This window comes from Schistocerca serialis, chromosome 3 (genome assembly GCF_023864345.2).
Source record: "Schistocerca serialis cubense isolate TAMUIC-IGC-003099 chromosome 3, iqSchSeri2.2, whole genome shotgun sequence".
NCBI lineage: Eukaryota > Metazoa > Arthropoda > Insecta > Orthoptera > Acrididae > Schistocerca > Schistocerca serialis.
In genome coordinates this window covers 406,193,712-406,211,752 of record NC_064640.1, presented here as the reverse complement: position 1 = coordinate 406,211,752, position 18,041 = coordinate 406,193,712, and the positions used below count along the sequence as shown (strand labels likewise).

General features: G+C 40.2%; 1 protein-coding gene across 1 annotated transcript in view; it reads right to left on the bottom strand.

The window, feature by feature from the left end:
- Positions 1–18,041, bottom strand: part of LOC126470265 (putative transcription factor capicua) — a 336,823-nt gene that overhangs the window by 113,074 nt on the left and 205,708 nt on the right. Inside the window, 2 exon segments of the mRNA XM_050098002.1 lie at positions 12,737–12,876; positions 12,960–13,110. Coding sequence (XP_049953959.1) covers positions 12,737–12,876; positions 12,960–13,110 — 291 coding nt within the window.

Sequence of the window (18,041 nt, the reverse complement as noted above, 5' to 3'; positions counted from 1 at the left end):
TTCACAAATGTGAATATGATTCTTGTAGTTTCTTTCTCTCTCTCTCTCTCATATTGGGTGGCTCTCCAATGAGTAAACAGGCAAATTTTCTCTCATGTTTCACCAGATATTTGTAACTTCGTTTTTGCAACACACAGTTAGTGTCAGCCCAAACAAATGCTGCTCATCATGTCTTTCACATAACACCCACTGTTGATGGACTGTGCCGATTTGTTTCCTATATCTACATATACATTTACACTCTGCAAGCCACCCAACGGTGCGTGGCAGAGGGCACTTTATGGGCCACTGTCATTACCTCCCTTTCCTGTTCCACTCGCGTATGGTTCGCGGGAAGAACAACTGCAGGAAAGCCTCCGTGCGTGCTCAAATCTCTCTAATTTTACATTCGTGATCTCCTCGGGAGGTATAAGTAGGGAGAAGCAATATAGTTGATACTTCATCCAGAAACGCACCCTCTCGAAACCTGGACAGCAAGCTACATCACGATGCAGAGTGCCTCTCTTGCAGAGTCTGCCACTTGAGTTTGCTAAACATCTCCATAATGCTATCACGCTTACCAAATAACCCTGTGACGAAATGTGCCACTCGTCTTTGGATCTTCTCTACCTCCTCTGTCAACCCGACCTGGTACGGATCCAACACTGATGAGCAATACTCAAGTATAAGTAGAACGTGTGTTTTGTAAGCCACCTCCTTTGTTGATGGACTACATTTTCCAAGGACTCTCCCAATGAATCTCAACCTGGTACCCGCCTTACCAACAATTAATTTTATATGATCATTCCACTTCAAATCTTTCCGTACGCATACTCCCAGATATTTTACAGAAGTAACTGCAACCAGTATTTGTTCCGCTATCACATAATCATAAAATAAAGGATCCGTCTTTCTATGTATTCACAATACATTACATTTGTCTATGTTAAGGGTCAGTTGCCACTCCCTGCACCAAGTGCCTATCCGCTGCAGATCTTCCTGCATTTCGCTGCAATTTTCTAATGCTGCAACTTCTCTGTATACTACAGCATCATCCGCGAAAAGCTGCATGGAACTTCTGACACTAATCTACTAGGTCATTTATATATACAGGGTGATTCAAAAAGAATACCACAACTTTAAAAATGTGTATTTAATGAAAGAAACATAATATAACCTTCTGTTATACATCATTACAAAGAGTATTTAAAAAGGTTTTTTTTCACTCAAAAACAAGTTCAGAGATGTTCAATATGGCCCCCTCCAGACACACGAGCAATATCAACCTGATACTCCAACTCGTTCCACACTCTCTGTAGCATATCAGGCGTAACAGTTTGGATAGCTGCTGTTATTTCTCGTTTCAAATCATCAATGGTGGCTGGGAGAGGTGGCCGAAACACCATATCCTTAACATACCCCCATAAGAAAAAAATCGCAGGGGGTAAGATCAGGACTTCTTGGAGGCCAATGATGAAGTGCTCTGTCACGGGCTGCCTGGCGGCTGATCCATCGCCTCGGGTAGTTGACGTTCAGATTTCATAACTAACCTTTTTCGTAGGACTCTCCATACAGTTGATTGTGGAATTTGCAGCTCTCTGCTAGCTCTGCGAGTCGATTTTCCTGGGCTGCGAACAAATGCTTGCTGGATGCGTGCTACATTTTCATCACTCGTTCTCGGCTGTCCAGAACTTTTCCCTTTGCACAAACACCCATTCTCTGTAAACTGTTTATACCAACATTTAATACACCACCTATCAGGAGGTTTAACACCATACTTCGTTCGAAATGCACGCTCAACAACTGTCATCGATTCACTTCTGCCGTACTCAATAACACAAAAAGCTTTCTGTTGAGCGGTCGCCATCTTAGCATCAACTGACGCTGACGCCTAGTCAACAGCGCCTCAAGCGAACAAATGTACAACTAAATGAAACTTTATAGCTCCCTTAATTCGCCGACAGATAGTGCTTAGCTCTGCCTTTTGTCGTTGCAGAGTTTGAAATTCCTAAAGTTGTGGTATTCTTTTTGAATCACCCTGTATATTGTGAAAAGCAATGGTCCCATAACACTCCCCTGTGGCACGCCAAAGGTTACTTTAACGTCTGTAGGCTTCTCTCCATTGAGAACAACATACTGTGTTCTGTTTGCTAAAAACTCTTCAATCCAGCCACACAGCTGGTCTGATATTCCGTAGGCTCTTACTTTGTTTATCAGGCGACAGTGCGGAACTGTATCGAATGCCTTCCAGAAGTCAAGGAAGATGGAATCTACCTGGGAGCCTGTATCTAATATTTTCTGCGTCTCATGAACAAATAAAGCGAGTTGGGTCTCACACAATCGCTGTTTCCGGAATCCATGTTGATTCCTACAGAGTAGATTCCGGGTTTCCACAAATGACATGATACGCAAGCAAAAAACCTGTTCTAAAATTCTACAACAAATCGATATCAGAGATATAGGCCTATAGTTTTGCGCATCTGATCAACGACCGTTCTTGAAAACTGGAACTACCTGTGCTCTTTTCCAATCATTTGGAACCTTCCATTCCTCTAGAGACTTGCGGTACACGGCTGTTAGAAGGACGGAAAGTTCTTTCACGTACTCTGTGTAGAATCGAATTGGTATCCCGTCAGGTCCAGTGCACTTTCCTCTGTTGAGTGATTTCACTTGCTTTTCTATTTCTTGGACACTTATTTCGATGTCAGCCATTTTTTCGTTCATCTGAGGATTTAGAGAAGGAACTGCAGTGCGGTCTTCCTCTGTGAAACAGCTTTGGAAAAAGGTGTTTAGTATTTCAGCTTTACGCGTGTCATCCTCTGTTTCAATGCCATCATCATCCCGGAGTGTCTGGATATGGTGTTTTGAGCCACTTACTGATTTAACGTAAGACCAGAACTTCCTAGGATTTTCTGTCAAGTCGGTACATAGAATTTTACTTTCGAATTCACTGAACGCTTCACACATAGCCCTCCTTACGCTAACTTTGACACCGTTTAGCTTATATTTGTCTGAGAGGTTTTGGCTGCGTTTACATTTGCAATGAAGCTCTCTTTGCTTTCGCAGTAGTTTCCTAACTTTGTTGTTGAACCACGGTGGGTTTTTCCCGTCCCTCACAGTTTTACTCGGCACGTACCTGTCTAAAAAGCATTTTATGATTTCCTTGAACTTTTTCCATAAACACTAACATTGTCAGTGTGGGAACAGAAATTTTTGTTTTGATCTGTTAGGTAGTCTGAAATCTGACTTCTATTACTCTTGCTAAACAGATAAACCTTCCTCCCCTTTTTTATATTCCTATTTACTTCCATATTCAGGGATGCTGCAATGGCATTATGATCACTGATTCCCTGTTCTGCGATTACAGAATCGAAAAGTTTGGGTCTGTTTGTTATCAGTAGGTCCAAGACGTAATCTCCATGAATCGGTTCTCTGTTTCATTGCTCAAGGTAATTTTCGGATAGTGCACTCAGTATAATGTCACTTGATGCTCTGTCCCTACCACCCGTCCTAAACATCTGAGTGTCCCAGTCTATATCTGGTAAACTGAAATCTCCACCCAAGACTATAACATGCTGAGGAAATTCATGTGAAATGTATTCCAGATTTTCTCTCAGATGTTCTGCCACTAATGCTACCAAGTCGGGAATTCGGTAAAAGGAGCCAATTATTAACCTAGCTTGGTTGTTGAGTATAACCTCCACTCATAATAATTCACAGGAACTATCCACTTCTATTTCGCTACAAGATAAACTACTATAAACAGTGACAAACACGTCATCACCGGTTGCATGCAATCTACCCTTTCTAAACACCGTCTGTGCCTTTGTAAAAATTTCAGCAGAATTTCTCTCTGGCTTCAGCCAGCTTTCCATACCTATAACGATTTCAGCTTCGGTGCTTTCTATCAGCGCTTGAAGTTCCGGTACTTTACTGATGCAGCTTCGACAGTTTACATTTACAATACCGATTGCTGCTTGGTCCTCGCATGTCCTGACTTTGCCCCGCACCCTTTGAGGCTGTTGCCCCACCACTCTATGGCGCAAGTTGAGGAATCTGCAGCCCACATGGTCGCAGAACCGTCTCAGCCTCTGATTCAGACCCTCCACTGGAATCTGTACCAAAGGTCCGCAGTCAGTCCTGTCGACGATGCTGCAGATGGTGAGCTCTGCTTCCATCCCACTAGCGAGACTGGCAGTCTTCACCAAATCAGATAGCTGCCGGAAGTCAGAGAGGATTTCCTCCAATCCATAGCAAAACACATCATTGGTGCCGACATGAGCGACCACCTGCAGATGGGTGCACCTTGTACCCTTCATGGCATCCGGAAGGACCCTTTCTACATCTGGAATGACAGCCACCGGTATGCACACGGAGTGCACATTGGTTTTTTCCCCTCCCTTGCAGCCCTGTTACAAACAGAATGATTTTTAAATTGGAATTTTATGTACCCATTAAGTAGAGCACTACCAGATTAGCCTAGCGCAATATTTGTTTCACCATTATGTATTAACAGGGATAGTAAAACACACAGAATAATCAGTACTCCATTAGTGACTGAACAACACACTTCTGCACGGAAGTAGCAATCAGCGTGGACCAGAGCTATGCTGCTGCTGGAGTACCCATTATTGCTCATATTTTACTGTCCCCATTAATACATATCGGTAAAAAAATATTGTGCTGGACTAATTTGGGACTGCTCTGTCAAATAGGCACATAAAATACCAATTTAAAAGTTATTTTGTTCATAACGGGAAATAAACCAACACTTTCTATAAAAATTGGGGGTCATGTGAAAGATGTGATGAGCAGCATTTGTTTGGACTGACTCCATCTATATGTTGCAAAATCAAAATTGCAAATACATGCTGAAATACCAGAGAAAATGTGCCTGATGAGAGTTGACTTTAGGCATGTTTCTGCATCTGAACAATGATGTCTATTCAAATTTCGCACCAGTCGTATAAGAGTGGTGCTAGTACTGCCATTATCAGAATGCAAACCAGGTTTGCTTTAAATACATGCTGAGCATTAGTAACATTTGAGATTGCACATGATGAGGTGATGTTAGTCAAGAATGACTTTAAGGTGACAAAGATGCAATTATTTCCACCTCACTGAGTTTGAACGAGGTCATGTAATGGGGCTATGAGAAGTTGGGTGCTCCTTCTGTGATACTGCAGAAAGACCTGGCAGGAAAGTAGCCACTGTGCATGATTGCTGGCAGTGGTGGTCACAAGACTGTATGGATGCAAGAAGACTGGACTCCGGATGGCCACGTGTCACTACTGAGAGAAAAGACCATCGTGTCCAGCATATGGCTCTGGCACATTGTACTCCATCTGTAGCAGCAATTCGAGCAGCAGCTGCTACTACATTGACACAAAGAACTGTTACAAATCAGTCACTTCTGGGATAGCTACAAGCCGTGCACTCTGTAGCATGAATTCCACTGACCTCAAACCACTCACACTTGAGACTTCAGTGGTGTTAAGCAGGGTGAAGGTCTGTTGTGATTTCTGAAGAAAGCTGGTTTTGCCTCGGTTCCAGTGATGGCTGTGTATTGGTTAGAAGGAATCCAGCTGAGGGCCTACAACCAACCTGTCTGTGTGCTGGACACAGTGGACCTACACATGGCGTTAATACCTGAGGAGTGATTCTGTATGATAGCAGGTGCACTCCGTAGTAATTCCATGCACCCTGATAACAAATTTGTAAGTCAATCTGGTGATTGTATCTGTTGAGCTGCCATTCCTGTTTTCCAACAGGATAATCCTCACTTACATATCACTGTTGTAACCCAACATGATCTACAAAGTGTCGGCATGTTGCCTTGGCCTGCTTGATCACCAGATCTGTCTCCAATTGAGCACATATGGGACATCATCGTACAACAACTGCAGCATCATCCACAAACAGGATTAACCATTCCTGTATTGACTAATCAAGTGCAACAGGCATGGGATCCACTTCACAAAGTGACATCCAGCATCTGTACAACACAACGTTTGCATGCTTTCATTCAACATTCTGGCAGTTACAAGAGTTATTAATGTACCAGAATTTCACATTTACAATGGATTATCTCATGCTTACATTAACCTGTGATCTTGCAATGTTAATTACTTGAATATATTACATAGAGAAATGTATTCCTAAAATTTCATTACTCTACATTAATTAAAGATGATAATGTGCCAGAATGCTTCTATAACTGTTAATAGCTAGACGTTTTACATTAACAACAGGCTGATTTCGGCATTATCACCAGCTTCAGTATATCAACAACCACATACACTTTGTTAAAAGCTGTAACATTATAACTAGTAACACTTTTGTTTTACTGTGTGATAGTACTTATTATGATATTGCATCTCAATGTTGCATAGATCGTTTCCAACTGCAGCCAAGTTTTTAAGTATTTATCTTAATCTCTATTAACTACTGCTGTTCACAAATGTAAGTGAGGCCATTTATTGCTTGTATATACTGTTATGGTTTTGACAGCTATGATTGATGGCTAATTCAGTAATGCTGTGTGGTTAAAATTTCTTTATTCATTTGTCTAAGTATCATAATTATCTATGGCATGGTATTATAATCTTTGTTATGTTTTTGTAGTGTGTGTATATATCTGTGTTTCTTATTTTGTTACAACTAACCCGAAACAATCTGTATGAGTCTGACAAAATTTTCTAGAAACATTTTATGTTTTAGGTCCATTTGTTCATTTAATATTTTATCAGGGTCTGTCCGTGAGTGCATATAGATTTCAATTTCTTCATTTTAAGCCCCTTCAGTGTTATATGTAAGATTTTCATTGCATTTGTTATGTGATCAGCTTCATGATTGTCTGTTTTTAAATGGTTGTAGAATGCAATGAAAATGTTAGCTGTCAATGGTAGCTGTCAACACCACAACAGTATATGCAAGAGATGAGAGACCTAGCTTACACCTGCGAACAACAGTAGTTAGGAGAGATTAGGATAAATATTTAAAAACTTGGTTGAAGTTAGAAACAATTTTATGCACCAGTAATATTATAAGACAGCGACAGTGCCACACTGCCATATGGAAGTAAGTACTAGCACATAGTAAAACAAAATGTTCTTAATTATAATGTTACAGCTTTTAAAAAAGTGTATTTGGTTGCAGATAGCCTGAAGATGGTGATAATGCTGAAATAAACCTATTGCTAATGTTAAACATTGAGCAGTTGACAATTATAGCAGCATTCTGGTACATTATTTTCTTTAATTTATGTCATTACAAGACATCTACCATGCTGTGGGCCCAAGAGAAAATGAAACACATCTACATTAATTATTTTTTGGTGTTGTGATTTTTAACTATTCATTCAATTTAATACAGGAAGTCAGCATGTGATGTTAGGGAACATTGTATTAGTGGTGCTGATAAGCTGTTGTGATGGTGTAGTTGAGAGAAAATGTTTACTGACATTCAAATATTCACAATTTGCATGTTTGGGCACATGTGAATCCGCGAGGTACTTGACCTCATGCTCATCAACAGCGATGTGGAGTTAATGTGTGAGCTGGAATTCTAAGTGATATGACAATGCAGTGCCTCTGGTGGGATGCAGTATGATGCAATGTTCCTTGGGACACACATTCATGTCTGAAGGAACATTGTATCATACTTCTTCACAAAACAAGCACCACAATTTTACATTTATCAGTCGATACCAGGCCTACAACCTACAAATAAAATGTCTCCCCTGTACGAGAATAACATTAATGGGACATATGAGACACAGGTACGACACATGGACAATGACATATGGAAGTTTGGGTTTGGCCACGAGTTGCGCTCGGATAGCCGAAGCAGTTAAGGCGACAGCTTGCATAATGCAGGAAATCTGGGTTTGAGTCCCAGTCTGACACAAATTTTCATTGTCATTATTCCATTATAAAGCTGGAGGTGGTTCATATTTGCAACTGCGAATACACTTCATAAGTGATAAGTTGATTGATTGGATCATACTTTCTTCCATTCTGCCTCAATAGAGAAAGATATCACATCTTCATGGAATGTGTTGCCAGAACCGCTGGACAATGTACCTCTGAATGTTAGACAAATGATGTACTTCCAGCATGATAGGGTGCCAGCTCATTGCAGCATTGCTATGAGGAATCATCTGAGAGCCACATTTGGGAATTGACTGATCGGTCTAGGTGGCCCTGTGGTCTGGCCACTCCCATCACCTGCCCTCATGTGTCTGGCTTTATTCCTCAGGGGGCATAACAAGCAGCTGGTGTATGAAACCATTGTGGAAACAGAAGAAGACCTTGTCACTAGAACTGCCATTGCTGCTGGTACCATCGCAGACATGCCAGGAATCTTTGAAGGGACACAACAATCAACGGTCCAACGATGTACTGTGCACATACAGGCCAATGGTCACGCATTTAAGCAGTTCTTGTAAATGGCAGTGCTGTAATTAGCATGCTAAACTGCATTCTGTGTAAATTGTCCCTGGCATAAGAAACTGCTGCCAGGGACCATACGTACCATAATTAAATAAATTTGTTTTGATATTCTCTACCTCCTGTATTAATTTGAACTCCTGAAGTTCCCAGAGTTTTCAGAGTGATCCACTCCACGCTGTGCTACTTCTTCCCCCCCTTTTTTTTTTTTTGCCCTCTTTGACAAAGTTTCTTTGACTACACAATCCCATAACAAATCACAAAGCTCTTCTTCTTCATCCTCAACCCCTTCCATCTCTCTTGTTAATCTGCAATGCTGGCATTATAACTGCAACACCAGGAAGGAGTGAAAATGACAAAACTGTATATACTGAGCTTATACAGTGTAGCAGAAAGAATTTCTAGGTGATTTTGCAGCATACAGAGTGTGAAATTTAGTACACAGAGCTGCCATCTCTAGCAGCAACAATGGCTCTAACCCTGCTGGGAATTGACTGTCATTCCATGCAGCCTCAACTCTTTGTCAAAGTTCATTGATCCTAGTGCCTCATGAGAAGTGGCACCGCAGTCTCTCGGCAATCTGTGACAGTGATGCTTTCAAAGGATGAGAGATCTCGAGAATGTGCTGATAAATGCAGCAGTAGAACACACTCTGTATTGAGTTAGGTCAGGATACATGGATAACATGCAGTTTTGTATTACATCGTTGAAAGATAATGTCATGAAGACCTTGAAGATAGGATCCAGCCACGAGCTTTTACACATCATTAAACCTTGAGAGAGCGTGCCTACATATAAAGTGTGGCAACCATAAATAATGTTGTCTTGAACCATTCCATTATTGTTTTACAATTGTGAGCCCACAGTTATTCCTTCATTATTTCTTCAGCTAAAACAGTGATAAGTTGAACTGTCGTATGTCCAATAGAGCAGCAGTAACATAAAATAAAGTTATGATCCATACAAGAAAATTACTCAGATTCTAAGCTAGCAGCACAATTCCTCAATGAAGCACAGACTATTAGCAATTGAATAAGCAGTCAGCCAGGGTCTGATGCAACCGTGCTGTTTAATGCTTCGAGAGGGTAACTACTATGGGACAACACTTCTACATGGTAACAAAGTAATATCATGAAAGTTTATTTTACTATTGCTTAATTAAACAATGATTTAGCTCACAAATGTTTACATTGGTAATATAATGACAACTATTCTTTACACGTGTACAAAATATGTTATGTGCCCACTCATGTTATGGGAATTGACGTGTCTGCTTGAGGGTTAATGAAAAGCCTTCTATCCATATTACCCACTATGTAAACCAGGATTATCATGCTGTGTATCCAGTTGCATCCCATACAACTAGTTACTGGGTCTGCATGGAAACAACGAGTGCAATATGGCAGAGTTCATCTCCTGAGAGACTCCACACATGGGTAAAGTCCATCATGATGATATACATAGAAACAAGACACATCTGAAAAGACAACAAAGTGTCACTCCTGTGTCCAATGTTGTCTTTGAGAGCACCACTGTCAGTATGCCTCTCTCTGCTAGGGCATCGAGGGAAGCGGCAACAATGATCGCCACGCTGAGAGCCCATGATTCCCCCAATGTCACCGCAATGAAACATTTTGATAGTTTTATTGCTGCAAAGAAGTATATTTCCCGACTCAAGGCACCCAATGTGACTGTATGATCCTAGACAGCAGAGTGAACAATATATCTGTGCTCTCAGATTTTAGTCATGTGGGGCCACAGAAATCTAGCATAGCACTGAGTATGGCTCTCCTGAAGCCACTGATTATATATTTGCACAATGGTCATGGGATACTAATGAATGCAAGTGGCAATACTGTGGAACGATAAACTGCAGTTCTCAAAGGCCATCATCCCGCCACTGTCAAATTCTGACACAAGGCATAAAAAACTGACGTTCAAATGTGATACCTGAATGAGAAACCCAATGAGTAATCTTTTCTTACATACAGGGTGTATATGGCTTTACACCTATCTTCTTCATGTGCTTGCACTGAAATGCTAATCACTTGCCTGTGCAAACATATACTACACATCATGATACTTTTATGTTTGTTACATGAAACTTTCATGCTGTTGCAACTTTAATGACCAACAGTGTATATGGAAGAAAAAATGATGGGGAGAGAGAGCCACTCATGGCACACAGCAAGTGCTGATCCAAGATGCAGTACCAGCACAATATGGACCTACAGAGGTAGGGGTGTGTGTGCGTGTGTGTGTATTTTATGCTGAGCCCTGATTATAATGTCACAGTACTGACTAATGGACAAATGATGTCAACATACACTGACTGACAAAAAAAGTAAAGCATCCAGAAAGGGAAGCTGAAAATGATATGAAGTTTCACAGGTTAATAGTCTATGTGGTGTAATTTCAGGGATTACGAACTTGAGTCAAATTTACAAAGAACTTGGCAGTAAGAACAAGCTCACTTATTAATATGACACTGCACCCCACCTGTCCTGGACGCATTCAGTGACTCATTTGGGAAGGGTGTAGTAAAGCCACTGTATCCTTTCCTCAGGCAAGCTGGCCCATAGCTGTTGTAACTTTGTCTTCGATATCCTGGATACTAGCACTGGGAAGGAGTTGGCATCTGTGCTGCTCTCACATGTGTTCTATTGGGGACAGATCAGGGAATCTTGCTGACCACTGTAGTAACTCAAACTCACTCGGGCAGTTCATAGAGGCACGTGCCATGTGTGGATGGGCATTATCCTGTTGAAAAATGACAATACTGCCACATGAAAGCTAACACATGAGGACGTAGTACGTCTGTCACATACTGTTGTGCCATCAGAGCTCCCTCAGTTCCTACCAGCTTTGACCTGAAGCTATACCTGACGGCTTCCCATACAATGATTAGATTAGATTGACTTTCATCCCAATTCATCCGCAGTGAGGTGGTCCTCCAGGATGTAGAACACATCAGAAAAACAATAATCCATAACTAATACTTACAACTAAAACAAATAATCCAATTTATCTTTCACAGGTCCCAAGTGGAATGATTGTCTATCTCCCTCAACCCCACACAAAAAAAGGAGTAACACCACTGTGCCTCGTCAAAATGTTGGAAGACTGGGACCTGCCCACAGACTGCTGCCTTACTTGCCAACATTGGTCATCTGGGTATTACAGAATCGAGGTTCTTTGTTGAACACAATGAGACGTCATTTGTCAGCAGTCCAGACTTTCTGGTCACAGCACCAATTCAAACACAGCCGTCTGTGTTGCGGTGTTCACAGCAGCCTATGTGTAGGATGGTAATTTCCTAGTTCAGCTGTTGTTACCCTCTGACTAATGGTGTAGAATGACACAGAATGCAGCAGGGAATCCATTACTTGTTCTCAGGTAGCAGGCACAGACGTGAAGGGGTTGCGATGTGCTCAGTGCACAATATGGCAATCTTCCCTTGTTTTCAGACATGTCTGATGTAAATTCTGATGGTAAGTACAGCTACCCTCATGTTCTACTGTAGTCCAACAATGGGTCATGTCACATCCAAATGCCCCAAAAACCTGGATATTAAAAATCCACCCAGCCAGACAAACCCACAATGAGGCCCACTTCAAGCTCTGTCAGGTGCTAATAATGGTGTCTCACATGAGTATGTGGTATCTCTGTGTCCTTCACAGTGATTACTCAACATCCTACACTGTTCATGCCCCTTCTATATCAGGCCTGGTAACAACACTAACATACTCTAGTGGCCATTCTACCTGTAAGAAGGAAACGCAACTGTAATCATTTAAGTATCTGCCGATGGTGTTTATGCGTACATAGTTACATTGACAACTGACCGTGTCTTCTGGACACTTCACCTTTTTTCTTTTTTTCCAGACAGTGTAGATGTTACAAAAAAGGCATAAACCACCAATCAGTCAATGTAATACCAGACAAAGTAATCAAATTGCACAGTTTCAGGAAATTACTCTTTTTACGTAACAATCGCATGTTGGAGAATTGTCACTAACTATACTTAAGTACCGTAATCACACGCACTGACAGGTGTAAGTCAATGCCAGATAAATCAAATGCACACAGAGGGGACAGACTGATGTTAGTGGATTTTACCATCACTTGTTAGTACAACAAGTTATTTACATTACAAGCCACCTTATAGAAAGCAAAGCAGTTGTTAGTTTTCAAAGCAAAACTTTAGCCCATAATTTAAATAAATCCCAGTTGACTGTTTCTATTGTTTGTATGTAACATATATTCTATACTCCACAATACATATTTGTGGAGCAAAAATATTTTACCTGAGTAATATTGAAGGCTTTGGCTTGTTGGCAGAACTTGCTGCTGTCTGTGCTGTTCTTCAAGAGTTGAATTCTTTTGAGAAATACTTCCATCAGAGTGCTGGGCTGAATGACTGAGGATATCATCACTACTGTAAAAACTGTTACAAAACAAAAAGTGATTAGCACATTTTTGTAATTATCAACCAGGTAAATTGTTTTCATGTATTCCTGTGTGATTTACCTGGTTCTAGTATTACTGTGCAAAGCCTGATTATATCCGCCTCCTTGACTCATAACTGGCTGGGAAACATTGTGTGGTTTACTAACAATTACAGTTGGAGGATCCATTGCCTTTGTCTGTGACATGTGATGCAATGGCATATTGTTAGTTTCTGAAACATAAAAGAAAAATAAGACTGCACAATTACATTTGCAATTTATCAAAATTACTTCTTCAGACAACAGATTATTGCATCATGTGTATCTCTGCAAAATCCAGGAAACTATCTTTGCCTATTATCGACTACAGTTATTTCCACATGAGTTAACAAGTGATCACAATTTTTGATTGTAGTGACCTACCCATCAAACTGTAGTTGAGAAGTGGAGTGCCTTACTTACTCAAACAAGTGTAAAAAAGCTGGTAAATATAATAAATGACAGTAAAAATGCTGCCAATATTATCCAATAGTATTTCTTTACCTTATAAGTAAGGTTACTAAGGAGACATAATTTTATGGTTTAAAATTCGGTCTTCATTCATTGAAGAACTCTACTGCTGCATAAACATGGTGAAACTGCAATTCACATAATAGTGCACTATCTTTCTGGATCTTTTTACTGCCACCTTCCTTCTACTTGGCAGATGACTGGTTTCATGGATAGAGTTCCTGTGGTTCTTTCTTCGTGGGCTAACAATGCAAAAATCACACACCTTTTGCAATTAGAAATTTTTTAATTCAACTGGTTTCTTCCCATTTCTCCAGGTCAGTACACCTCCTCCCTCTTGTGGCTCTTGAACAGTTTATTTGCTATTTCAAGCTGAAATTTATTGCAGAAATCCTGGCCCATATTCTCCTGCCTTATATTCTTTCCTCTTGCAATCTCCCACAATTTTTCAATTTTTAGCATTCATCTTCATTTACAAACCAAGTCATTCAATGCCCCCCCCCCCCCAGTCCCCCGTGCACACACATTTTACATGTGACGTCACCACATATACCTCAACTACTGTTGTTGGCACTGGTTTTCTGTTTATTCTGACGAAAATAATCCTGGCCCTGAACTGTCTGAACTGTTCAATCCTTGGCAGCCCCTCCCACATATCTGAATGGGGGACTAATTTGGAGTCTTTTGCTAATGGAGAGATCATCATGACTCTTTTTCAAATAGAAAGCATGCCTTGTAGATACACGCTATACAGGGTGGTTTCGGATGAGATTATCTCAAAAACTATACATTGGGTAAACATAGTGGGTAAGACAAGTTTGTAAGCTCAAAGGGAGACATCAAATGATACTGCACATGACCTCCAACCCACACCCCCTTGGGTGGGGTGGGGGCACAACTTTTAAATCTTACATGGAAACACCGATTTTTTATTGCAGATTTGGATCCACAATAAAAAAGTTATCATGTTTTGTCTGAAGCATTTTTCTGAACCATTGACAGATGGCACTCAAATCGAGAAAAAAGTAAACTTGGGGAGAACTCTGATTTATTTAGAATTACCCGAGAAAGATGTAGCAAATCCATAAAAAATGTGCACCAATTATTTCGTTATGCCAAATTAAGCTATTTTTGTATAAAATGTACTGTATCCTACTTTTAGCGTTACCCAGGAATGACGACGTGGACGTAGTAGAATGATGTTTCCATGGGGTGCTTCATTCGTGAGAGTCCCCTTGCCTCTCACAATCTGAGGTGCTTAATCAATTAAATTAGCCACGAAGAAATTGTTCAAAATTATCCCCATTTGCTTCAACGCATAAAGTCAATCGTCTGCAAAAGTTGTCCACTGTTTTAAGCAGCACATCCCGCAGTATGGCTGCACACGCTCTTCGAATGCATTGCTCCATGTCGTTTCAGGTTGTGGGCTGTCTTTCATACACAATATTTTTTAAATAACCCCACATGAAAAAAATCAGGAGATGTTAGGTCTGGTGAATGTGGAGGGCACTGAAATGGTTCGCCGCGTCCTATCCACCAACCAGGGTACTGTAAATTTAAAACATTCCACACATTTTTAGCATAATGGGGAGTTGCTCCCTCCTGTTGGAACCACATTCGTTGTCTAGTTTCTACATCAACATCTTCCATTAGCTCCAACAAATCATAATAGAGAAGTTGTAAATAAGATTCCCCAGTAACATTTTGGTCAAACAAATACGGTCCTATCAAGTAACCGTTTAAAATTCCACACCAGACCATTGACAACCATTTGTGTTGATTGTCAACAGGTCTGTGCCAGTGTGGACTGACAGGGGACCAATAATGAGAATCGTCATGATTTAATTCACCATTGTTTTTGAATGTGGCTTCATCAGTGAACATAATATATCTAAAAAAATCATTGTCACCTCTTATCATTTGGCATTAAGGCCTGTGTCAGTGTGATATGATACACATGATATTTATGTGCCTTCAAAATCCTCAGAACAGTTGATATTGGTATTCCAGTTTGTCTCTGAATCGTACGACTACTAATTTCGGGATCCAGCTGTACACAGGCGAGAATGGTAAAGATGCAAGCGTCATTTTCATTGTATTCGCGATGACGAGGTGCACGGTGCATGTATTCATTTCGAGCTTCTTGAGTGCAATGTTTTTACTTGGATGTCATCTGTTTGGGAAATGATCCACATACAATTACGCAGCTACAGTGTAATTGTTATGCCATTCACCTAAAATTAACATCATATCAACAATCTCTGTAGGAGGATAGTGAGACATGTTTCGCTAAAGAATAATTTACTTTCGTCAGTTGATGTTTATGGTTCACAATCTGAAAGTGAAGTCACATCCAATCGCATTGCTCCGACCTTTATACAGGGAGGGGGGGGGAGCTTATTTTGGCGTAACGAAAGAATTGGTGGACATTTTTTATCGATTTGATGCGTCCTTCTTGGATCATTCTACACAAATCAGAGTTCTTCCCCAATTTTAATGCTTCTCGGTTTCAGCACCATCTGTCAATGGTTTAAAAAAATGTTTCAGACAAAACTTGATTACGTTTTTATGGAGAATCCGAATCTGCAATAAAAAATGGGGGTTTACATTTAAGATTTAAATGCTGTGCCCTGTCCCACCCAAGGGGGCAGGGGCTGGGGGTCACGTGTAGTATCATTTGATGTTCCCCTTTGAGCTTAAGAACTTGTCTTACCCACTACTTTTACCCGATATATAGTTTTTGAGATAATCTCATCCGAAACTTCAGATGGACCACCTTGTATATCTAAAGGTTTCCACTGCCTTTCACAACATCTGGCATGTGTCGTTGTCAATCTTTCAGCCTCTAAGTCAGTTTCTCCATCCTAAGAGCAAGAGGATGCCCTGAACTTCTGTGTGTTCTCTGCCCTCTCTAGCAAAACCATTGGCAGGAAAAGGATGACTCCTTATACTGAAAGTCTCAAGCCATCACAGCTGATGATTTTTTACCCAAAATTTAAGCAGTCGCTGGGATCAAATCTGGGATCCAGTACCTCTTTATTAGCAGTCAAAGACACTACTTTGTCTGTATGGGTACGTACACTACTTTTACTTTTTTATAATCTTTTCACAAAGAAAATCTTGAGTCTAGCTGGTTATTATCATCAATGTCCACAATTTCATTTACAGCTTGGAACTCCTCTATCCACTGCACCAGTTTGCTTCTTACTTTCACATAACTACAATTCCTGATTGCCATTTTACCACAAAATTTACCAGACAATTTTATTATTCTGTCACTTTCTGTACATAAAAATCTAAGAATACAACTGGATCAATTCAGAGAAGTCATGGGAGAATTAAATCAAAATATCTAGACGAGAGAAATCACAAAAAGTATTGACTATAAAAAAGCTAAAAAGAAACTACAGAAAAATATCTGGGTAAAGATAAATCATTGTTTGAGCCAAAATGATGACTAGGCCTGCCCTTCTATGATGTTTCTAATAGTCCTACTATCCTGGCCAATGCAAATTAAGGATCAGAGACTGAAAAACACCATGGAGAGAATGTTGAGACAACCTGGGGCACAACTGCTCAGTATCATTTCACAAAGATGGAAAATGTCACTTGGCTCACATATGCACATTAACCAGACATCTGACTAAGAAGCATCGCACCATACTACTATGTAGCCCGAAGAGTCAACAGGTAATTAATTAATAGGATAGGAATGAGGAAGTCTTGGAGAAACGTAGCAAATTCCACCAGTGTGACCCAAAGGGCAATTTCTTGACTGTGTGACTGTGTGACAAGAACAAGGTCATATACAAGTCAGAAAGACAATCATTACAGCTAAATTCTAGCTCACTACAATGGACAGCGTAAAGCAGCAAATTTGCAAACAACACAACACAGTATACTGACCCAAACTGTCCACTCTGATTTTTATGTAGTGGCCCCTAGGCACCTGACATACAACACTACAAAAGGGAAGATATTTACTGCCCTTTCACTCAGTTGTACATGACTGCTATTGGTGATTGTTTCCATTTTTATGGACAACATCATACGCACTGGTGGAGTTTAGTTGATGGTGAACGTTTTCCCCGACTTGAAGCCTATTGGGCTTTACTGTAATTTGTTTTGAACACAAATTTCACATAGACCAGCACCTCCAACAACTGTTCTTGAGCTGGTGGCTGCTCTTCTATAGGAGTGATAAAATGTCTTCATTGTGAACTCATGAAAAATCTCAAAGACTTACATATTACAAATAGTAGCACATACCTTTTTTATAGTTACTGTACATGACAGTTTGTCCTACTGTCTCCCATGACACATTAACAGTATGTAGTATTTTGTCTGATCTAATAATACTTTTGACCAACACATGTAACAGAAATCAAAATAACTTATCTTCCTTCTGCTAAGCAATGGTAAACTACAGTATTCTTAGAAGCCCTGTGCAATTGAAATAGAGTTCATTTACACAAATGTATCTAACAAAAATATGGTATTAAAAGGCTTCATGTTCTTTAATGTATTTCCTATATATCAACCAATGGAAATTACAGGTTGGAATATCAACAATATTAGGAAAAGAACAGATTGTTACTCACTATAAAGATGACCCACTGAGTTGCAAACAGGCACAACAAAAAGTGTTTTACAC